General features: G+C 43.2%; 1 protein-coding gene across 1 annotated transcript in view; it reads right to left on the reverse strand.

Annotated features, from left to right (window-relative positions):
- Positions 1-517: 517 nt before the first annotated feature.
- Positions 518-23,067, reverse strand: part of TM9SF3 (transmembrane 9 superfamily member 3) — a 104,969-nt gene continuing 82,419 nt past the window's right edge. Inside the window, exons 10-15 of the mRNA XM_090057064.1 lie at positions 21,671-21,810; positions 16,982-17,050; positions 16,742-16,888; positions 16,261-16,344; positions 14,917-14,993; positions 518-2,156 (exon numbers count right to left, since the gene is read on the reverse strand). Coding sequence (XP_089913190.1) covers positions 2,089-2,156; positions 14,917-14,993; positions 16,261-16,344; positions 16,742-16,888; positions 16,982-17,050; positions 21,671-21,810 — 585 coding nt within the window. The 3' untranslated portion in view covers positions 518-2,088. The remainder of the gene's footprint in view (positions 2,157-14,916; positions 14,994-16,260; positions 16,345-16,741; positions 16,889-16,981; positions 17,051-21,670; positions 21,811-23,067) is intronic.

Raw genomic sequence — 23,067 nt, forward strand, 5'->3', positions numbered from 1 at the left:
TATATGCAATACACATTTATTGAGTAAAATTTCAAGTGAATATGCAGGATTTTGATATCTTCCACCTGTAGATTTGGTTGCATTTTCCCCCATTCAGAAGAATTATTTTGTTCCACTCATTTTAAGGTCACATACTTTACATTATATATACAAACAGAATGCAAAATTTTCCAAAAACACACACCTCAAAACAACACAATCCCTTATGAGTGCCTGTCTCCCTCTTCAAGAAGCAGAAATGTATTTCACACCCCTGTACAACACTGGCATGATTTTTAGACAGATAAATATAGGGTTCATTGATGCAAATACTGCTGCTTATAATTTTATTTTATTTAGTAAGTTGCATTTTCTGCGGGAAGACACTCTGTTCCAAACAGGTTTATGAAAACTTCCCTATGTAGCAGGTGTCAAAATTCCCAAGCTGATTGCCCCTTAAAGTCTTAAATCTGTTTCCATGAGAGACTTAACACATTGAGACTCCTCCTAGCTAAATACATTGCACAATTTACACTCATTTGTCTTAGAAAATCTTAACCTTTATTTGCTCATTTATATTAGTCTTCTTCTCATCTCTCCATCTTCCAAGTACACTTGCTGGATCATTAAACAGATTTCCCTATTGACAGTCCAGCCAAGGAGGACCTTTCTAGACTGACCATCCATTTTGGAATTGGACTGTATAATCTAGATGCAAGCAAATTCTTTGACTGTGAAGCATGGGTTTTTGATATTTGAAAAGCACAGTAATACTGTACACAGACACTGGCATTCAGTAGCATTGCCTTTTTAAACAGACATTTTCAACTGCAAACTCATCTATTTTCACAATCAGAATATTTTTGTTTGAAAAGTTTATTTTAGTTTTCTGAACACCCCAAAGCATCTGTGCTTTTGGTGTTATATCAGTGTCCAGATCAAATAAACAAAAAATTAAAATGTTCTAAATTACAAATTTAACTCTTGTAAGAGCTTCGGAAAGGAAACAGAACAGAAAGCATGACACACACATTGTGAAGGAACCCCAAGGTTTCATGCAATGGCAGGCAAGATGTAAAAAGCCACCCAAATTCACACATTTGTACACCGAATCATCAGAAAAGTACTCTGTAGTAAATCTGTACATCCAAATACATTTGGGATCTACACCTAAGTTACATTATTTAATGTTATATACACTTATTACCCCTTTAATAACGTTTTAAGGAAAACCCTTCATTCAAACCCAAACAAAAAAATAAGACTAACTTGGAAAAAAGGAGAATCACTTTAGACATTCAGATAAAATGTTGGTTTTGTTTTAATCTAGACCTCAAAATGTTTATTAAAAACAAACAGTATCCTCTTCATTTAACATGTTGCTTTCTAACTGTACAGTAAATTGCATTGCAGAGAACACACCTCTGTCTTCAGCCTTATTTTCTTTGGATGGATTTAAGATGTAGCTGAATATTATTTTAGAGATAAATAAAAGGGAAGTTGGTCCAACTAGAATGATAGCTGATATATTACATGCAGTTTTTTTAATATTTTTAATTTTTTTAAACAAATGGGTGTAGGTATAGTTGATATTGCAAATGAACCAAAAAAGCACCCAGAGTCAAAATATAAAACATACCTCTATCCTGAAAATGGCAGTAAAAATCTGATAAGTAATCTTTCTGGAACAGCATTTTTAGATAATTTAGAAATGTTAAGTACCAGGAAGACTACTAATCAGTTTTAGCAGCCAAGTTTCCCTCTTTTTACTGAATGGAACAAATGCTTTAAATAAACCGTTTGTCCTCTTCACTGAAGAGAGCTAGTCTATTCATCTTTAATGAGCTAGTTTTTTTTTTTTGGGAAGATTAGCCATGTACTGTAGTAATGTCTACTGCATATAATCCAAGCATTTGCTGTGAACAGTTGGAGAAAGCAGTCAGTAAGAACCTAGGATCAATGAAAATAGATGTTACTTTAAGCCATCCACAGAACGGAGACCCATACAGTGCCCAGTGTTAAAACCCAAATCTCTTCTTGCGCTTGTTGCTGTGCAAGTCCATTCCTGTGAAAACAGTAACTGATCCATAGTTCAATTTTCTTATTTCCTTAGTCAATTTTCACATTAGTGTAGATTTTACGAACAAAGGCACTTGTTCCCATGTAACCAATAGCTCCTGCAAAAAACCAAAAAGAGGGTATATTTTAGAGCCATGCATGCACACTCACACACTCCTTAAAATACAGCTATTTACACTATCCATTCTGAACTAAGAAAATAACTTACCTGGAATACTTGTTCTCAAATTCTAATTATCCCAGGGAATGTCTGGCAAAAACTCATTTATCTCAAGAGATATTGTCAAACCATCTTACCGACAGGCCATGCTCACTTGGCCCTGAAAAACATACCAGCCCCCCACTACTGTCTCCAAGAACCAGGTCCATTTTTTGAGGTCAAGGGCTGAAAGCATAAAACCCTAACTCTGAGAGAAGGTATGTAGGAGGGTAGGTTTTTATTATAAGTGACATATCTTTTGGATGAGTATTTTATTGGCAAATGTTTTTGCCTTACTTTAAGGTACAAATAATAGCTAACCTCCATCCTAGGAGTCTGAGATTCCAAGGAGGCCTGAACAAAAAGATTAACTACTAACTGTTACTAGTTTAAAGGGAAATTGCAACCTGCAGTTTTGAAATTAGTAAGAATCATGGAAAGATTATGCCTGGTCACAGAAGTAATAAAGAAATAGGATAATGGATTTCTGCAAGCAGAAGCAGTTTGAGTAATAAACTACTGCAGACAGTTTGATGGCAAGAGACATGAAGAATCTGACCCAGAAAATAGATTCGTTATCACCAATCCACTCTGGGGAAGATAAGCAAGGCTGCATAAACAATAAGGGTGCATAGAAGTACAGGAGTCCATAGCACTGCCTTGCATGTCTCCCAAAGAGGTGGAATTGTGGATGTCAGGTTAGCTAACACTCACAGGGGAGCAAGAGATGCAAACCTGGTAAAGATCAAAGAGAACTGCTATCATTCCCTGTATAGTAATAATTGTAACCAATGGATGGGCAATTGAAGGCTATGGGTAAGATTTAATAGAGCTTTTAACACCAAGCTTTTTGGGTGTTCTTTTCAGAATGGATTATGCACACATGCTCCCCTGGAAGGATGCTGACCAGAAAGTCCACAGCAGAGCAAGCTTTCCTCTTGAAGACCACCAATCAACCAAAATAGACATCCACTTCCTCCAAATAACCCCCTGCTAGCCCAAATAATAATAATAAGAAAAATAATCAAAATATAAGCCCCTAACCCCAAGCAAAAGCTTTACCCCAAAAAGGGGAAAGCCAGAGACCCCCGGAAATAACCCACTAGAGACTCCGCTACTGTTTTGTGTGGAAGCTGATCAGATGCAGAAGAAAACCACACTCGGATGTTTACAACTCAATTCATAGTACCTTATTAAGAAACAATTCAAACACCACCATCTTCAAAAGGATAAAGAAGATGTGTCTGGGTTGAGAGGCGCTTCTTTATAGCACATAATATGCATTTCTCCTAAACTGCTCCAGACTTTTGCTTCCAGGCTGGCACAAGTAGCCGCAGGCTGATGAAAGCCACACATTTAAGTCTTTCCATAGGGAGAAGGGAAAGAAAGTGTTCATCACTGCTGACATCAGATAGAAGTGGATAGTATGTTTAAGCAGGCTTTAATTCTCAGTCTTTCATCTATTGGCTATTTCTTTCTTTTCTTTGCTTCCCCCCTCTGGAATAACTGAGTGACAGGCCTTGCTCTGGATGGGCTAATTTAGGTAACTGAGGGGTACAGTTAAGATAGGCAGCCAGCCCCCGACAAACCAGTTTGAGCAGGGAACAGAGAGCAGCAAACAGAGAGGGAGTCTGCTTAGGGCAGGGGTTTTCAATCTTTTTGGATCAGCGTACCCCCAGTGGCCAGATGTGGACCCAGGGGAGGGTGGCACTCAGTTGAATGCAGAGCAGTGGCAGCTGCCACATGCGAGCTTCCTCTGCCCCCAGCACCCAGCCAGGATGGTGCATGGCGGCAGTCTGTCCCTGCCTGCCCACATGTACCCCCAAGGGCCTTCTCAAGTACCGCGGGGGTATGCATGCCCCCGGTTGACAACCGCTGGCTTAGGGACTTCATGGTAGGAGAGAGCCAGGGAACAGGAGATTCTGTGCGTATGAACATGTACAAGGGCCATGCTGTTTAGTCTGCAGGTTCTTGTACTACAGCTTTTCTCCTCTCCCCTGCTCTTACAGTCTAGGTGGTCTCCAGGCAGCAAAGGAGGCACAAATGGGGGTCAGCTGTTGTGACCCGTGTGGGATGTGCTGTGTTTGTGTTCTTTCCAGAGGGTCAGGAGCACTTCATCTGCACCAAGTGTAAACTGAGGTCTTTCCTGGAGGAAAAGATTCAAAGATTGAAAGCACAGGTATCCAAGCTGCTCTGCATCAGGGACCAAGAAGATTATCTGAACAAGAGTTATGAGAGGCTGGTACTGGAGAGGCCAAAGGGCAATAAGGAGAAGTGGCAGCATGCAACTACTCAAAAGAGGGTCCCCCAAAATTGAAAAGCAGCAGACTGAAGTCACCAACCACTTTCAAGCACTCTGCAATGGAACTGAGGAAAAAGGTAGACAAGAACATCTGCAGGCAGAGGAGGTAGCAGCCTAGGATAGCAAAAAGCACAAAGCCCAAGTGCAAGGAGAAATGGCAATTCCCAATAAAATGGGAAAAGAAGAAATTGGGAGTAAAAATGACAGCAGAACAGTTAATACACAGATTGCAAAACGAGTTTGCTAACCTTCACAGTGGCCCACTAAATAGTCCAAAAATATCACAGGTCCCAATTCTCTAATTGGGGTAGAGGTAAGTCTTCCAATTTATGCTGATTTATTTTTAGCTTTCTCTTTATAACAAGGGCCAAATGGAGTGGGGTTCCTCAACATCTTCATTAATGATGTGGACACTGGAGTCAGAAGCGGACTGGCCATGTTCACCGATGACACCAAACTTTGGGGTAAAGCATCCACACCTGAGGACACGAGGGGGATCCAGGCTGACCTGGACAGGCTCAGCAAATGGGCGGATGAGAACCTGATGGTGTTCAGCTCTGAAAAATGCAAGGTTCTCCACCTTGGGAGGAAAAACCAGCAGCATCCTTATAGGCTTGGCAGCACTACGCTGGCTAGCACTACGGAAGAAAGGGACTTGGGGGTCATGACTGACCACAAGATGAACACAAGCCATCACTGTGATGCTGCAGCTAGTAAAGCGAGCAAAAAGCTGGCTTCCATCCATAGATATTTTTCAAGCAAATTCCAGGATGTCATTCTCTCATTGTACTCGGCCTTGGTGAGGCCGCAGCTGGAGTACTGCATCCAGTTTTGGGCTCCACAATTCAAAAATGACGTGGAGAAGCTCAAGAGAGTGCAGAGGAGAGCCATGTGCATGATCAGAGGTCAGGAAAACAGACCTGATGATGAAAGGCTGAGAGCCATGGGGTTTAGGCTCAGGGGTGATCTGATGGCTGCCTATAAGTTTATAAGGGGCACTCACCAGGATCTGGGGGAACATCTGTTCACCAGAGTGTCCCAAGGGATGACAAGATCGAACAAACTCCTCCAGGACCGTTTCAGGCTGGACATAAGGAAGAACTTCTTTACTGTCTGAGCTCCCCGAGGTCTGGAATAGACTGCCGCCGGAGGTGGTTCAAGCACTACTTTGAAGGTCTTCAAGAGACATCTGGATGTTTATCTTGCTGGGATCCTATGACCCCTGCTGACTTCCTGCTCCTGGGGCAGGGGGCTGGACTCGAAGATCTTCCAAGGCACCTTTCAGCCCTAACGTCTATGAAATCTATGAAACCATTGCACCAAGAAGGAAGGGAAGAGCGATGATGGTTGGTGATGCCCTGATGCAGGAGACAGAGGCGTCATTTGTCTTCTAGATCTGGGGTGCCAGGAGGTGTGCTGCCTGCCTCGAGCCCAAATTCAGGATGTTATAGAGCAGTGTTTCTCAACCTTTTAAGTAGTAAGTACCCCCTCACTTCTGTAAATTTGAATAAGTACCCCAACACTCAATTTTCCAGGGGATTTTATATTTATAGACTGTGTGCCATATGTTGGAAGAAGGGCTGTGTATATAAGGCCGTGATATGACAGATGTCTGATCTGGTGCTGGTAGGGTTGCCACCTTTTACACCAGGGGTGCACAACGCAAGTATGTCCCTGAGCTAGAGATGATGTTGGCCAAAGCTAGGAGGGTGGAACCCAACAAATTATTACTGGCGAATTAATTTTTTTTTTTTAATTGCACCAAATTTTTGCCATAGTTTTGAGAGGAGGAAGGGGTGAGAGAGAGAGAGGAAAAAAGGACGAGAAAGACAGAGTGTTGAGGTATCCATGTACCCCCTGCCTGTGTCTTGTGTACCCCCAGGGGTACGCATACCACAGGTTGAGAAATTGTCATAGAGAGACTGCTAAAGTTCATCCAACCCCTTCCTGCTTGTCCATGTAGGCATCAATGATACTGCCAGGAATGATACTGAGCAGATCAGAGGTGATTATAAGGCTCTTGGCAAGAGGATTAAGTATTTGGAGCACAAGTGGTGTTTTCATCAATTCTTCCTGTGGAAGGCAAGGGTTCAGGCAGAGGCCATCATATTCTGGAAGTGAATGCGTGGCTGGGACAGTGGTGTTGACATGAAGGCTTCAGCTTTCTTGACAATAGGCAGATGCTCTTGGGAGGAGGACTGCTATAAAGAGATGGGATCCATCTGATGAGAACGGGGAAAAGCATCTTTGGTTGTCACCTGGCCAACCCAGTAAGGACAGCTTTAAACTAGGTTCCACAGGGGATGTTGATCAAAACCCTCCAGCAACAGAGTGCACAGTCCAAAGGGAAAAGGACTCAAAGAAGCAAATTAACTCTGGAAAAGGGCCAGAAAGCTCTAGGACTGCAAAAGTAGAGCAAAAGTGAAGCAAGTAGGTCAAAATGCAAAATATACCCAATGCATTCATACAAATAAGAGAAGTATGGGGAATAAACAAGATGAGCTGGAAGCTGCAGCCTGTGAAAAAAACTATGGTCTGATTGGCATTACAGAGACCTGGTGGGACCACTCTTACGACGAGAATGTCAGCATCACAGGTTACACTCTGCTTCAGACAGACAGGGCTGGGAGAAAAGGTGGTGGTGCTGCCTTCTGTCAAAAGCACATATACTTGTTCCCTGGTTCAGGAGGGAAACAACAGCAAAGAAGAATACATTTGGGTGAAGATGAAAGGTGAAAGACGCATCATAAATATACTGGTGGGAAGTTACTGTAGGGAACCAAATCAGGAAGAGGAGGTGAATGAGGAACTCTTCAAGCATGTGATAAATCTATCCAAAAAGCTATGGGATGGTACTGGTGGGAGATATCAATTTTCTGGACATCTGCTGGAAGAATAACGCAACAAACAAAAAATGCCAAGCCAGTTCCTAACTCATGAGGAGGACAACTTTCTCTTCCAGAAAGTAGATACAACTAGGGGATCATCTATCTTGGATCTTGTCCTGACCAACAGGGAAAATAGTAAAGGATGTTAAGGTGATGGGTAACTTGAGAGGAAACAATCACAATATGATAAAATCCCAGATCCTGAGCCAGGCAAAGCATGAGGTTAGCAAAATTACAATGCTAGATTTCAAAAAGGCAGATTTCATCTGACCCAAGGAGTTAATAGGCATGGTGTCAAGGGAGGACAGATTGAAGGATAAAGGCGCCTAGGAGGGCTGGGAGCTTCTAAAGGGCACAGTATTGGAAGCTCAACAAGAAACTGTCCCAACACGATGGAAGAACAAGAAGAATAGCAAGAGACCAATATGGCTGCACAAGGAGCTTCTAAAATGCCACAAATGCAGAAAGGAAAAGCATACAAGCAATAGAAGAATGGGCAGGTCACCAAGAAAACGTACCAGGAAACAGCAAGAACCTGCAGAGACAAAAATCAGGAAAGTAAAGAACAAGCTACACCTGGTGAAGGAGGTCAAGGACAACAACAAAAAAAGTTCTGTAAAGTATGCTGGCCAGAAAAGAAGGACAAAGGAAGCTGTGGGTCCCTTGTTAAGAAGTCAGAGGGAAACTCCTAACAGAAGATTTGAAGAAGGCAGATCTACTCAACAGCTATTCTGCCTCAGTCTTCAAGAAAAAAAAACTTAAGCTGCAGCCAGACACCTAATAGGGATTATCTGGATAAGAAAGGGGGCAAGCAGAGGAAGGAGATAACAAAAGAGATGGTCAGATAGCTTTTGTTGGGTCTGAATGAATTTAAGGCAGCAGAGCCACATGAACTTCATCCCAAGAGTACTGAAGGAACTGGCAGAGGAGATCTAAGAGCCCTTGGCAATGATCTTCATGAAGCTGTGGGAAATGGGCCAGGTACCAAAGGACTGGAAAAGGGCCAATGTAATACCCATCTTAAAAAAAAAAAAAAAAAAAGAGGACCCAGGGAGCTACAGACTGACTAGCCTCACTTTAATACCTAGGAAGGTACTGGAGATTATCCTAAAGAAGGCTATTTGCAAGCATCTGGAGGAGGAAAGGGTGATCACCACCATGGACTTTAAATTATTAACAAGTCCATGTCAGAATGGCAAGAGGTTTTGAACAGAGTCCTCTACAGGAGTCTGTCCTAGGCCTGGTGCTGTTCGACATGTTTATTAACAATTTGGGTGCTAGCATAGAAAGCTTGAGAAAGTCTGCAGACAACACAAAACTGGGAAGGATTGTGAACGTGTTGGAGGATGTGAATGCAATTCAGTAGGATCTAAACAGGTTGGAAAGCTGGGCTATAGCTAACAGGATGACGTTCAATGAGGACAAATACAAGATGCTACACCTCAGTAGGAATAACCAAAAACACAAATATAAAACGGATGATACGTGGCTGGATGGCAGAACTATGGAAAAGGACCTGAGAGTCTTGGTAGGCCACAGATTCAATGAGTCTGCAGTGTCATACAACCACACAAAAGGCAAATGCAGTTTTGAGATGCATTTAATAGAAGTATTAGGAGCAAGATACGGGAGGTGACAGTGCCTCTACTCAGTACAGTTAGGCCTTAACTGGAATACTATGTGCAGCTCTGAGCTCCACATTTTAAAAAGGACATGGAGAAGACAAGAGTCCAGAAGCAGGCAACAAACATGATCAAGAGCTTAGAAAACAAGTCATAGGATGAGACGCTGAAGGAGCTAGGCATGTTCAGCTTGTAGAAAAGGTGCTTAGGAAAGGACACAACAGCAGTCTTCCAATACGTAAAGGGCTGCCATTAAGAAGAAAAATGCCTTTTTTCTCTTGCTGCACACAGGATGTGGACTAATGGCCTAAAGTTGTAGTAAATTAAGTTTAGACTGGATATCTGGAAGAGCTTCTTCACTGAAAGAACAGCGAAGCAGTGGAATAGACTGCCCAGGGACATTGTGGGCTCTATCACTATTCAAAAAGAAGTTGGACAGCCAATGGTCAGGGATGACATAGGCATAGCTATCCATCCGTTCTACTACGGGCATTTCCCATGCTTCTGGGCTTTGCTGGCTGCCCCCCTTTCTTCTCTCTTTCTGCTTCATGCATCAGGAAGCTCAGAGGCACTGGGTGCCAGCTACAGCCAAGACTGGGGAATTTGATTAGGGTGTGGCCAATGCTCCTGCTGGGGACCAAGCCAGAGGTAACTGGCTAGAGGGTCTTGCCCCTCTACTCAGAGTCAAACCAAATGCCATATTTGGGATCAGGAAGGAATTTTACCCCATGGTTAGGTTGATACAGACTCTAGGAGTCTAGGAGCCTTTCTCTGCAGCAAGGGGCATGGCCTTCTACCTGGGATCTCTTGAGTATATATTAACAACATTTCATAGAACCAGGACATTAGCTGCCATGGTTCCCCTGCTTTACCTGTGGCAAGTTAGGGTGTTAGGTCTGTGTTCTGTCAGGCTTGATGGTAATCTTACATAGAGTTTAGTTTGTGAATTGTATAGGATGGTTTGGATAGGAACAATCCTGCCTCAGGCAGGGGGTTGAACTAGATGATATCTGGAGGTCCCTTCTAGCCCTACTTCTCTATGATTTGTGATATTCCGATTCACAGACAGATCAAGTATTCTGTGTCTGGAACCTCCTTTTTTGTGTGCTATCTGTACTGTAGAAGTGATGCATTAAGGGTCACCATAATTTAGACTGTAATTTTATATCTTAGTTTAGTCGTGACTCATAGGTAATAATTCCTAAATACAGTTCAGGTGTCTCTGGGGCTGACCTCTGTCACTACTGGCTACCACATGTGAAGGTGTATCAAAGTGAAAACAAATATTTATTGCAACTATTTGGTCCAACACCCAGAGAATGGGTCTTGCTGAAATTTGTTTTCTCTATAAAATCTTTATCAACCTCAAATTCTTAGACTCTCCAGTGAAAATGGTTTTCTATGGACAAAACTAGACGCAGCATATCCAGGTGCTCCAGTTTATTCAAAACATGAGAATATGGGTAATTCATTATGAAGCTAGGTGACACTAGTTCTAGTTCTATACTGGTGATGGTGCAGAATAGAAACGGCACATTACATCTTGGGGACACCTGATCCACAGAACACAACCACTGCCTTAGTATTTTATCACTAAAGAACTCCACAGTGCTCCAGAACAAATAATACACAGTAGGACTGTAATTCAGTAAATAGAGAAATTGAGAAACTCCAAGTCTATTTATCTAAATGTGCGATACTAGAGTAGTACAAGCTCATATTTTCAAACTACACACTCTACAGAGCATGAAGATGACATTAGTTAGTCGGGAAACTCTGGAAAAACTCTCTTCTATCGGCAGAGTGCTTTTCTCTGACAAAGAAAAGGGATTTTATCTGTCAGTTTCATCAAAATGAAATTAAAGGGAGCTCAGCAAGCCTGAAAGTTGTAATAAGCTTTCAACGGCCAGTATCAATATTCAGGTGATCTGCAGGTGGGCGGTCACTTTGTTCTGCAGATTATGTTAAATCCAAGTCGACTAACCATGGTCAAGATCACTGAAGCTAGGGACAAGCGATACGGGTAGAGAGAGATGCCAATACAGTCAGTGACATCTAAAATCCGAATGATTTCAAGCTGCATCCACTTTTATTATGCTGGGGACAACATGGATGGGCATCCAAAACATTAGGTTTCCCTATGTTTTTCAGAAGAGATCTATACAAGCATTGTACACAGCTCAATTTTATAGCACAATCTTCTGTTAGCCCTCAGTGAGGGCAACTTTCCTGGCAACTTGCCTCGAAATGTATCTCAAGACAAGTTTGACTGCTTTAAAAGAAGCCCTTTTGAAACTGTCAGATCTGATAAAGCTACATCAGAACCCACAGACAACTAATGACCGCCCTCAATTAATTTCAACAGTGTGCACTCGGCTAGTTCAGATGTCAAGGGAAAAGCCATTACACTTAAAAAAAAAAAAAAAAAAAAATCCCATACTAAATGTGCAAGACAAGTGAAGTTTGCTAAAAGGGGATTTTTACAAATGGAACACAAGAGTTCCTAGGAAAAAGAACCTCATGGGTTTACTTCCAATGTCCCACAATAAAGGCAAGGGGGAAAAAAGAAACCTTCAAACAATGCCACAAAACAATGCCACCGGACATGGAATACATATTAGAGGATTTCATTTAGATAAATATTTGAAAAGTTTAATTAATCTAGAGTTCTACTTCATACTATATCCATTTTTTCCACTATAATAAGAAAGCATATGTACGTTTTCTTTTTCAAAGTTTTAGCATATTTTAATTACAGAAACTGATGGACATGCTGAGTTCTGCATTATAGACATTTTAATAAGTACCACACCGAGCACTAACGAAAGATTAGAGCTCAAAGGTATAAGCTTATTGAAGAAAAATGGCTGAGACGCTGCCAGAACAGTAGGGGAACCGTGTAGTGTGCCAAGAACTTCAAGAGGCCAGATGAGATTTCAGGAGAATAAAAAGCATTCAGCCTTTATAACTGGAGTTTTTTCTCCCCTAGAGTGTCTTGACATTACCTTCTTGGGTCTCCCAGAGATTAAAAAAGAAAAACAAAAATCTGTGTGTAAAATAAATGGTGACTACAGGATCTACCAGTGGCTTGATCCTGCAAACCCTTACAGGTATCAGTAACCCTTAACCTTATCAGTATCTTAACTCACAAGTACTCACTAATAGAGTTGTTGAGTTTATTCATACAAATAAAAAAGTCACATGTACAAGGAAGTGTAAAATAAGACTTTAAAAAGGGTAAACTATCTGCATATTTGTACAAAGAACTAAACTTGTGCTTTCAAAAAAGATGCAAGGGAAAGGACTAAGAGATGAATTGGTATATCAAATCACCAGATGAACTTCCAAACAGTATCTTACATTTTCCCCCAAACATCTGCTAAAACACCACCTGAACAGCACTGTGTTCATGGATCATCTGTAAATATTTAAATGTTTCTTCAATGCCTGCCAGTAGGCACAGGACATTGCTAATACTGAAGTCATTAAAGTAAGCAATCCATGCCATCTGGAAGGTGCCAAGACAAATATAACAGAATATATAGAATGTGTGTGGTGGGGGAGGGGGAGAAGGAGATTGAAAGCGCTGGGGAGAAACTCTCTCATGATCAGGGCAAACAGCTTGATTTGTCCCGTGACAGTAGTGATGGTGGGCCCAGTATAGCAGTCACAGCCAACTATGACAACAGTTAGACATCATACTGGAGGACTTAGAAAATTAGGGTTAGAAGGAACCTTAGGAGGTCATCTAGTCCATCCCCCTGCTCAAAGCAGGACCATCCCCAACTATATCACCCCAGCCAAGGTGTTGTCTAGCCAGGTGTTAAAAACCTCCAAGGATCGAGATTCTATAGCCTCTCTGGGTAACTTGTTCCAGTGTTTTCCTATCCTCCTAATGAGAAAGATTTTCCTAATATCTAACCTAAATTTCCCTTGCTGCAACTTGAGACGGTTGCTCCTTGTTCTGTCATCTGCCACCACTGAGAACAGTCTAGCACCATTCTCTTTGGAACCACCCTTCACGTAGCTGAAGGCTGCTATTAAATCCCACACCTCAGTCTTCTCTTCTGCAGACTAAACAAGCCCAGTTCCATAGATTTCATAGACATTAGGGATGGAAGGGACCTCGGAAGATCAAGTCCAGCCTCCTACCCCAAGGGCAGGAAGTCAGCTAGGGTCAAAGGATCCCAGCAAGATAAGCATCCAAACATTTCTTAAGTGTCCAAGGCAGGTGTTTGCACCACCTCTGGAAGGAGTCTATTCCAGGCCTTGGGGACTCAGACACTAAAGAAGTTTTTCCTACAAAGGGTGGTATGCCTCTTGTGACCTAGCCATTGCAGGGCCCAGGCTGCCAGTCCTCTCCACAGCACCACAGCCGTCCCTGCTTTGTGTTTCACTGACCCTTGCCAATGGCTGCCACTGTTTTCCATTGCCAGCAGTGATGGGGAGCCATAAATTCAGCTGTGCAGCATGGTAGCAAGGTGAGAGGACCCTTGGCACAGAGTAGGGATGCCAGAAGCTGAAGACAGGACTGGCAGCAAGTAGCAGAGGAATGGACAGTACAGGGTGGACAGCATGTCCCTGCCACCACATCCCTTATGCAGGTCATATCTGACTTGTGAGCCATAGGTTGTTGACCCCTACCTTAGCCTATATTTACACTTCAGTGGCAACTGTATGGTCCAGCCATGATGTTCCCAAATACACCAACTCATCATGGTACTCAGGGTTGGGAGACACTGCTGCCACAATGTAGACATACCTTAAGAGATGTGGCAACCTAGGGAGGGCAACCTAGACCAAACAGGTACTTGGAGAATGTACTTCCCCTCAAAGCTATGAGTACTGGTAAGTTAATGGCACTATGGGCACTTTTACACGTGCTCCGGGGTGGGGGAGGGGGAAAGCCACGTGCAGCACTGCTTTAATTAGAGCACCACTATATCTCCAGTATCAGTGACCCTGTGCTTAAAAATGGTGGCAGAGATGCTTGAACTAAATCGTGTTCTTGCCTCGTGTGGTAATTGCCATGCTCAGCCAACAATTAATGGAGTCTGCTCTGACACGCTGGAATTCCAACATGTTGGAGCAGCCTCTGCACTCATTTATAGGCACCCTATATGTTTGGATGTCTAAATCCTGCTCTTCAGCATGCTAGGAATAGAGGTTCTGCATGTTTGTTTCAATTTATCCTACACAGAAAATGTTAACATCTAGCCTAATTACCCCAAAAACTGAAAAACCAGAAAGACAATCTAGGTCTCATGTAAGCTAGGCTGCTGCAAGTGCATGCAGCAGCTGAGTAGTAGGAAAACATTCAGGTGGGTAGAAGCCTTATCCCCTTGTCTAGTATTCATATTCCAGCCTGCAGGTCATGCTCTTCAGTGGTGGGTAACCTGGAAACAATTTCCACAGTGTCTTTCTTACCCACCATAAAAAGCCTTGTTGTTCCAATACCTCATACTAACATGAGGACAGTAAGTCACCAAAGGGCAGAATAAAAGCTATTTGTGACATTATTTATCATTATAGAACTAATTTTATAAAGTTTAAGCATGCTAAAAATATACCCTTACATTTGTTTTTTGCACTGTTTACTTTTTGCAGCATGGCTGCAAGGTGTCTGTTTCTGTACAGCACTTTGGAGATGTTTTCCTACTTAGTTTGTATAACTTTACACTACTTAAGCTAGTGTCATAATGATTGAAAACATTTAGTTCTCTGACTATAACCCTGTTTTTAAAGCTGTATATTTTTAGCATCCAATAAAATTATTTGCATCGCATTTTGAAAATACCAGCACCTGGATATTTGAAATAACAGATTTTTAATATGTTCTGAACTTACCACACATTATCCCCAAGGCTGTGCTAAATACCGCCATATAACCAAAGTAAAATGATGTTTGAAATAAGCCATACATCCTGAAATGAAACAAGATAGCAAGTTATTTCACAGGTCATTTTTCACTATTTACTTATTTTAAAACACGCTTAAAATTTTATAAGCATTTAATTTCACAGTTGGTAGGGTTGGAAGGAATCTGAGCAGATCATCAAGTCCGACCCCTTGCCCTGGGCAGGAAAGAATGCTGGGGTCAAACGACCCTGGCTAGGTGATTATCTAGCCTCCTTTTGAAGACCCCTAAGATAGGAGCCTGCACCACTTCCCTTGGAAGTCAGTTCCAGACCCTAGCCGGCCTGACTCTGAAGTAGTGCTTCCTGATGTCTAGGTCGAACCTACTCTCAATCAACTTGTGGCCATTATTCCTAGTTACTCCTGGTAGTGCTTGGGGAAACAGGGACTCTCCCGTTCCCCGCTGGTCCCCCTTGGTAAGTTTATAGACAGCCACCAATCCCCTCTCAGCTTTCTCTTGTGGAGGCTGAACAGGTTCAGGTCCCTTAGTCTCTCCTCGTAGGGCCTGCCCTGCTGCCCCCTGACCATGCTAGTGGCCCTCCTCTGGACCCTCTCGATGCTGTCCACATCCCTCCTGAAGTGCAGCACCTAGAACTGGATGCAGTACTCCAACTGCAGCCCGACCAATGTCACATAGAGGGGGAGGATCACCTCCTTGGACCTGCTCGTAATGCATCTGTGGATGCATGACACGGTGCAGCTAGCCTTACTGACCGCATCCTCACATTGGTGGCCCATGTTCATCTTGGAATCAATAATAACTCCAAGATACCTTTTTGCCTCTGTACTGATGAGAAGGGAGTTCCCCAGCCTGTAGGTATGGTGCTGGTTCTTCCTCCCTAGGTGCAGTACCTTGCACTTGTCAGTGTTGAATCCTATCCTATTCTCATTTGCCCACCTCTGTAACCTGTCCAGACCTAGTTGTAGCCTGTCCCTCCCTTCTAGCGTGCCCACCTCTGCCCACATCTTAGAGTCATCCATGAATCTGAACAAGGTGCTTTTCACCCCCTCGTCCAAGTTGCTGACGAAGATGCTGAACAGTTCGGGCCCAAGGACCAAGCCCTGGGGGACCACACTGCCCACATCCTTCCAGGTCAAAAGTGACCCGTCCACCACCACTCTCTGGGTGCGGCCCTCCAGCCAATTAGTAACCCATCTACCCATGTAGACATCGACGCCATAGTTGCCTAAATTTTTAATGAGAATGGGGTGAGAGAGAGTGTTGAAGGCCTTCCTAATTTAGGGAATTAAACATTCAAGATAACCACCACTTACTTTGTCTTGAAAAAGTAGTAGTAAAAGGAATACATGTAAACATAGATTGCCGTTGATGCAGCAGAAAGAAAGCTTGTCCACTGCCTGAAAAAACATACAAGTGTATCAACACACAAACTAATACTGACTGACAAAAATACATGGCACATGAGGAAAACCTGCAAAAGAAGAACATCTACTCGATAAAATATTTTAATTCATTTGAAAAAAGCAACCTTCCAGGGAAATACTCATTACTTTCATGCCAAAGTAGTGTGCTATGTCCCCAGCCATGTGGTTGAATAACAGACATTTTTATCACATAAATTCTGCCTTCCTTCAACCTCTCATGTAAAAGTCTAGCTGCTTATAAGATACATTAAGAAAACTAGCACGAACTTTCAGAAACTTCCTTAGAATAGGAAAAAATATCTTGTCAATTTCCATTTCAATACTAGGATAATGTATCACTGAGTCAACTATGAACAAAGAAGGCACTTACCACCTATAATCCTCTGCATTTAGCAGAAAGTAGGTGCATACAATAGTCACGCAGACTGTCACAATGCAGAGAATAACCAACACCAACATCATGAAGCCGTAAACATAGTAGATCTTATAAGCCCAAAATGACGTGAAAATAAAATACCTAAATGAATCAAATATGCAGATTATAATTGGTTGTAATAGCAGGTCTGAAAAGATCAAGCATATTTATTAGCAATAGTCAACTTAAACTCACATTTCAATGAAAATTGATCCAAAAGGGAGGATGCCACCTAGGCAAACAATAACAGCTGGTTCCATAAACCTGTAAAATATTAGGATTAGCACATCAGTGATAACAGGGTTTTCTTTATAAAGACACATTAAGACAAACAACAAATTCCAAAACCCCTCAAACCCAACACTTACTGACAAATCCCACCTCAATTTTCCTGGAGCTGACAAGGTTTTGTTTTGTTTTTTTTAGTGCAAGATTCATGTCCATTTCTAAAATCCATATTTAAGCTTGATTCAAGGCATATGGAAAAAACATTAACAGAAATGGGCACTGGTTCAGGTCCTAAGTGATTAAGGATTTTAAGCATGCAGACACAGTCAAATCAGTGGGAACTCACCATGCCTAAAAAGGAATTCGTATTTCATGGAAGTGCACTGATATATCGGTCACATCGGAGTGTCACCGTTAAAAAGGAAAATTAGTATTATCTGCAACTGGCTTTTTTTGGCTGGCATAGCTGATAATGTCACCAATAAATCTTGCATGCATGCTCACAGCCACAGCATGCATATGGCCAGGAATGCAGCTGGGCAACTTAGAGAACAGTGTCCAGCTGGTAAGTCTGTGGGGGGGCAGGGGTGTGGGGGGGGGGGCAGATCAAGGCCTTTAAGGTGAGGGAGGGAGTGGGGCAGATGTTGCCCAGCCAGGGCACTGAATGCAACAGGGTTGTGGGGGGGGGGCAGATCAAGGCCTTTAAGGTGAGGGAGGGAGTGGGGCAGATGTTGCCCAGCCAGGGCACTGAATGCAACCCTGGGGTTGGGAGTGGGATGGAGCCATGGGCAGCTCGTCTGGAGGGCATGGAGGGGGGCAATTCCCTGCTGCTGTGTCCCCCCCAGGGGAGGTATGGGGGGCCTTCCCCCCCTGATTTGTGCATAGGCAAAGGTGAGCTGTGAGTAGGTGGGGTGGGCAGTGGCAGTGCTTGGAGAGGTGGCTACAGGGTGGGTTACAGCCACCCCAAAATTCCCTGTAGACACCCCTGCCAGTGCTGCTGTTGCCTGCCCTGCCCCCTTGAATCCCAGCCCCAGCCCCCCACCAGGAAGAAGCCGGTGCAGCTCCAGGCCCCATGCCCTGCGCACACATTTGGGGGGAGGGGGGGCGGGGCATAAGCTCCCATGCCTTCCCTGGGGTGCATGCAGTGGCAGGGAGACACTCCCCCCTCCCCAATGAGCCATCCACGGCTCCATTCCACTCCCAAGGTTGCATTCACTGTCCTGGCTAGGCACCACCTGCCCCAGCCCCAGCCTCACTCCCTCCCTCACTATGGAGGCTTTGATCTGCACCCCATATGCCTCTTCTTCTCCCCCCCCACCCCTTTACCTCCCCCCGCCAGACTTACCGGCCAGACAGGATTCACCAAACTAGTGGGCTGCATTCCTATAAATCAGCTATCAGATTGGTATTGATCAATACGGCTGGTAAATAATCAGCCCTCGGTGTTGACTAGGAAACTCTTTATCGGTGCACCCCTATTATTTAAAAGTGTAACTACAATCTGCTCTTTTTAAAGTCTTGGCCACAAAACTTCACTAAAGCTCTATGATGTAAGAAATGTTAAATGAATTCTGAAATGAAAATTGCTACCTACCCAAGTACTGGAGGGACACTATTTTATTACAAGACATTATTGTGGTTATAGAAATCAAACAATCTGATTTCATATCCATTTTTACCAGATGTAAGTCTGTGGTCTTTGGCAAGTTCACTTTGTTTCTATTTTCTCCAACTAGAAAGTAAAATAATACCTTCTTTTACCCACCATCTTCAGTGTCTGCAAATAAGTATTATTCCTATTATTCCTAAGTGTGCTCGATGTTCATAACTGGTAGAGCTATTTCAAGTTTCACATGTGCATGCACTTCTGCCTAAATCCAATATTTAACAAAAACATATTATATATAGGTGTTTATTGCACTCATAATTAAAACCATTGAAACCCAAACTTTAATAATTTTTACAAGAGACTGTAACCATGAATAACAAACTATGAGAAAAACATTTTACATAAAAATGATTATTGGTTCAGAATTACTGAAATTCTATACTGACATCTATGCCATGATTCTAGACTAAAATACTTAGCTACTTGCACGTTACTGTCACTTCCCAGAGGTCATCTCTTCAAAGTTCCTACAGTGAGGCTAAGTCTAACTAGATGCAATGCAGTGATTCAATTTGCTGCTTCCTTTATTATTTATAGGGAGACTTGTCTAAGTTGACAGTTCCACAATTTCACCTTCATTACAAAGCATCTCATTTCTTTCTATCTGTCATCCTAACTGAAAAGTCCAACAGCTCCCCAAGATATGGACCTGTACATTAATCAAATCTCTGTTCTTCAGCTGGGCAACCCCAGCACTAACAAAGGAGATTCAAGGCACAACATTTCTTGGACGCCAGGGATGTACAGATCCCATTGTCCCCTTTACTTTTCCAGTTGTGAAAGGGAAGGAAACATATGAAAATCATTTGCTAAAGATGCTTTATTTTCATGGTTTACTTCCTCTTCAGAGCCATGCTAATAGGACAAGGAGATGACATTCATGAAACGCATGCTACAACAGGGGTGGGCAATTGTTTTGGCTGGAGGGCAGCATAATGACACCGGACCAGCCTGCCATCGGAGGTGGTTCAAGCACCCACACTGAACACCTTCAAGAGCAAACTGGATGCTCATCATGCTGGGATCCTCTGACCCCAGCTGACGTCCTGCCCTTCAGGTGTGGGGCTGGACTCGATGATCTTCCGAGGTCCCTTCCAGCCTTGATGTCTATGAAATCTATGGTGAGCTGTCAGGGGCTGCATGTGTAGCCCCACCCCCTGACAGTTGTCCTGCCTCCTGGTTGCTATCTTGTGACCAGAAGTCCTGCCCCTAATCCCTGACCTTTGCCACCAGAAGTCCCACCCCTTGCCCTGGAAGTACTCCTTTTGGGAGGGGGTGGTTGCCATCTTGAAACTGGGGAAAAAACAAATCATATACTAAATATCAAACTTCTACTATAACTTACTTTAATTTTATTTTAAAAAATATTTTTGTTGCAATTTATGTGCGTTTGCATAGTGTATCCAGAGGCAACTGCATAATAGCTCAAATTATACTCTTACTCTTGTGTATTGTGTGTGGGAGGGTTAAGGAGGTATTTGTGGGGACTGTGTGGTTGGGGAGTGGGTAGGAGTGAGCGTTGAGGGGTATAGGTGTGGGGTATGTGGGAGAGTGTGGGTGAGTGTCAGTGTGTGTGGGGATGGTGGGAGTGTGTGTGGTGTTATGGTGGGCGGGGATTGTGCGCTGGGGGTATGGTGGGCAGCCAGCCCTGTCCATCCCATCTTGGCCAGGACCCATATGGCATGGCACAGGGCCAGCTTGGCCCAGCCTGGCACAATGCAGTCTCAGCTGCAAGGCTGGGGACCACACAGAGTGGCACAGAACCAGCCTGGCTCAGCTGTGGCACACAGTTTCTGGTTGCAAGGCAAGGACCCATGCAGTGTAGCATGTAGCCAGCCTGTTCTGGCTCATTTCCTCCATTCTGTGCCACATAGGTCTTGGCCTTGCAGAAAAGGACCGTGCAATGCAGCACGGAGCCAGCCTGGCCTGGCCTGTCCCAGTAGCATTGTGGCTCCTCACTGCAAGGCCAGAACCCATGCAGTAGCATGGAAGGGACAGGCCAGGTTGTGCTGGCATCGTGCCACACCATGCAGTCCCTGGCCTTGCAGCTGAACCGCATTGTGCCAGGCCAGGCTGCACACTGGCCAGGCTGTTCCGCTTCCCTCACCTCCAGCTGCAGTTGTTGCTGCTGCTCCTGCTATGCTGTGCCGCACCGTCATAGGAGCAAGAGCCACAGCTGGAGGTGAGGGGAGTGCCTGTGTTGGCTGCAAGGTTGGGAGTGGGTGGGGCTCAGCCCCATGTGGAGCATTGCAGGGGCAGCTGCAGGCCGGATCCAGCCAATTGGCAGGTTAGATCCAGCCCATGGGCCACATTTTGCCCACCCCGTGCTACAAGCTGCAAAAACAATTTTTGATACTGATCATCCCTTTACATTCAGTTAAGAAATAAACAAGACTTAAGGGAAGTGCCAGACTTATGGCTTAGAAACTCAAGAGCTCCATTTATTCACATCTAATGTAGAGAACAGACAGATGAAATGCCTGATGTATCCCCAACCCCTCTCCACAACACCCTGCAAGCACACCTCAGCCGTAACCTGAAGAAACTCACTCTGAGCTATAAGAGCTCCATCTCCAAGGCTCAATCAATCCTAAATCCAGCAAAAGATGCTAACTGAGGATGAGGACGCTTAATTTCTAGAGATCCCTGTCTGTCAAAAACAGGATTAGAACCACTCATTTTAAAATAGGAAACTTAATAGTCAAATGTTTCCGTATCAGTCACTGCCTAATTAAACAGAATACAAACTAGTGACCCAAAAACTGGGGGGAAGGGGAAAAGACCAGTAGCCATCCAATCTATTCAGCATCTCTTTAAAGAGAAATACTGCAAATAAGTTTTGATAGAAGTTTTCCTCTGTGACCAACTCTTGATTTAAGCAAATTTAAAATGCTTTTCTAGAATACTCGGTGATCACAATCCAACAACAATTCTGAGGACATTTAAGTTCAAGTGATTACGCGTGATTTACAAGCGATTCTCTTTACCATTTCTTCTCCGGTATTGGACGAGGCACAGCATTAACACGACAAGGAAAGTTGGGCTGGCCTGACAGATTTCGACCAAGAATTGTACCAACAAGGTTCAGTGGAAGAATGACAAAGAAACAGATACAGCATACGGCCACCTGTGAATTCAACAAACAGGTATGAGATCATGGATAGAGGAAAAGCGAGACATCTCAAATAGCTAACAGATTTTAGCATATTCCTGGTGACATGACATTAGCCAACATCTAGTCACTTTCTGGACTGTTGACTAAGGCAACACGTGTATTTGTTCCAAGACAAATTTAACCAAAGTTGCTAGAAGACACTAAAATGCATTAAAATATTTTAACCACCTTCCATTATGTTGCAAGAGATTTACAGCACTTTTGAGATATTTTTATTCACAATCCCTAAAGTAAAGCTATAATCTGCACATTATGAAGGGCTGAAACAAACGGGATCCTTTATTGCATTTCACTGCAGCAGAGCTTATCATCAAAATACATTAATTTTGATCATTACTGTCCATCTGTTAACTGTCAATGCCTGTTACAAATATAAATGTCAGGCCTCAAAGTTCTTAATCTGTAAAAGTCTTCCAAAAAATACACTGAAACCATATCATGTTAGTCATACTAACATTTGGGGCCTGATACCATGGGCCTGCAACCTGGGTAATTATACAAAAAAGCTGTCAGACACCTAACTATTTGCATACACGGTTACTCAATTTACAGGTGCAACTGCAATAAATACATATGCAAATCAGATGTACAATTCTGCATGCAGCAACAAGTATTTTGGCTGGAGTTAGCAGATGCAACAGAAAGTACCTCCAAAGACTCTGGAGCAAAGAGTCTCCAGTTCTGAGACAGTGTTATTTTTTTCTGTTCATGAAAGGCAATGGATTTTTGCAGTTCAAAAAGAAGAATTTTAAGGATTCAGCAGAATGTTTTCTAACCATGTAACTTTGATATATCAAATTACTTAAATATTTAATGGCTCCATACCACTCCCAGATACCAATGATTAAAAATAGAACAGCTGCTGACCATACAGTAACTGCAGTCCTTAGAGACGTTCTTCGTGTGGATCCTACTGTACATCTGCAGGCACTTCATGAGTGAGCTCAATGCTCTTGGTCTCTCTGTCAAAGCAGCCAGCCCTCCTCCTTCAGTTTCCACACAAGCCCCAGCCCATGGTAGCCAAGGACTCCCAGAAGCTGATATGAGGGCAGGTTGTGATATCCACACAAACAACATCTAACAATCTGAGTTATCCTAGAATAACTATCCATTCCTTTTTGAGTATGGATCATTGTGGATCCAAACTTTAGGCAGATAGAAAACAGCAGCTCAGGAAAGTAGGCATGAGGAGTTCCAGCTGCATGAATT

The sequence above is a fragment of the Crocodylus siamensis genome, chromosome 7 (assembly GCF_052110815.1).
Source record: "Crocodylus siamensis isolate JL-2025a chromosome 7, ASM5211081v1, whole genome shotgun sequence".
In the NCBI taxonomy this organism is placed as follows: domain Eukaryota; kingdom Metazoa; phylum Chordata; order Crocodylia; family Crocodylidae; genus Crocodylus; species Crocodylus siamensis.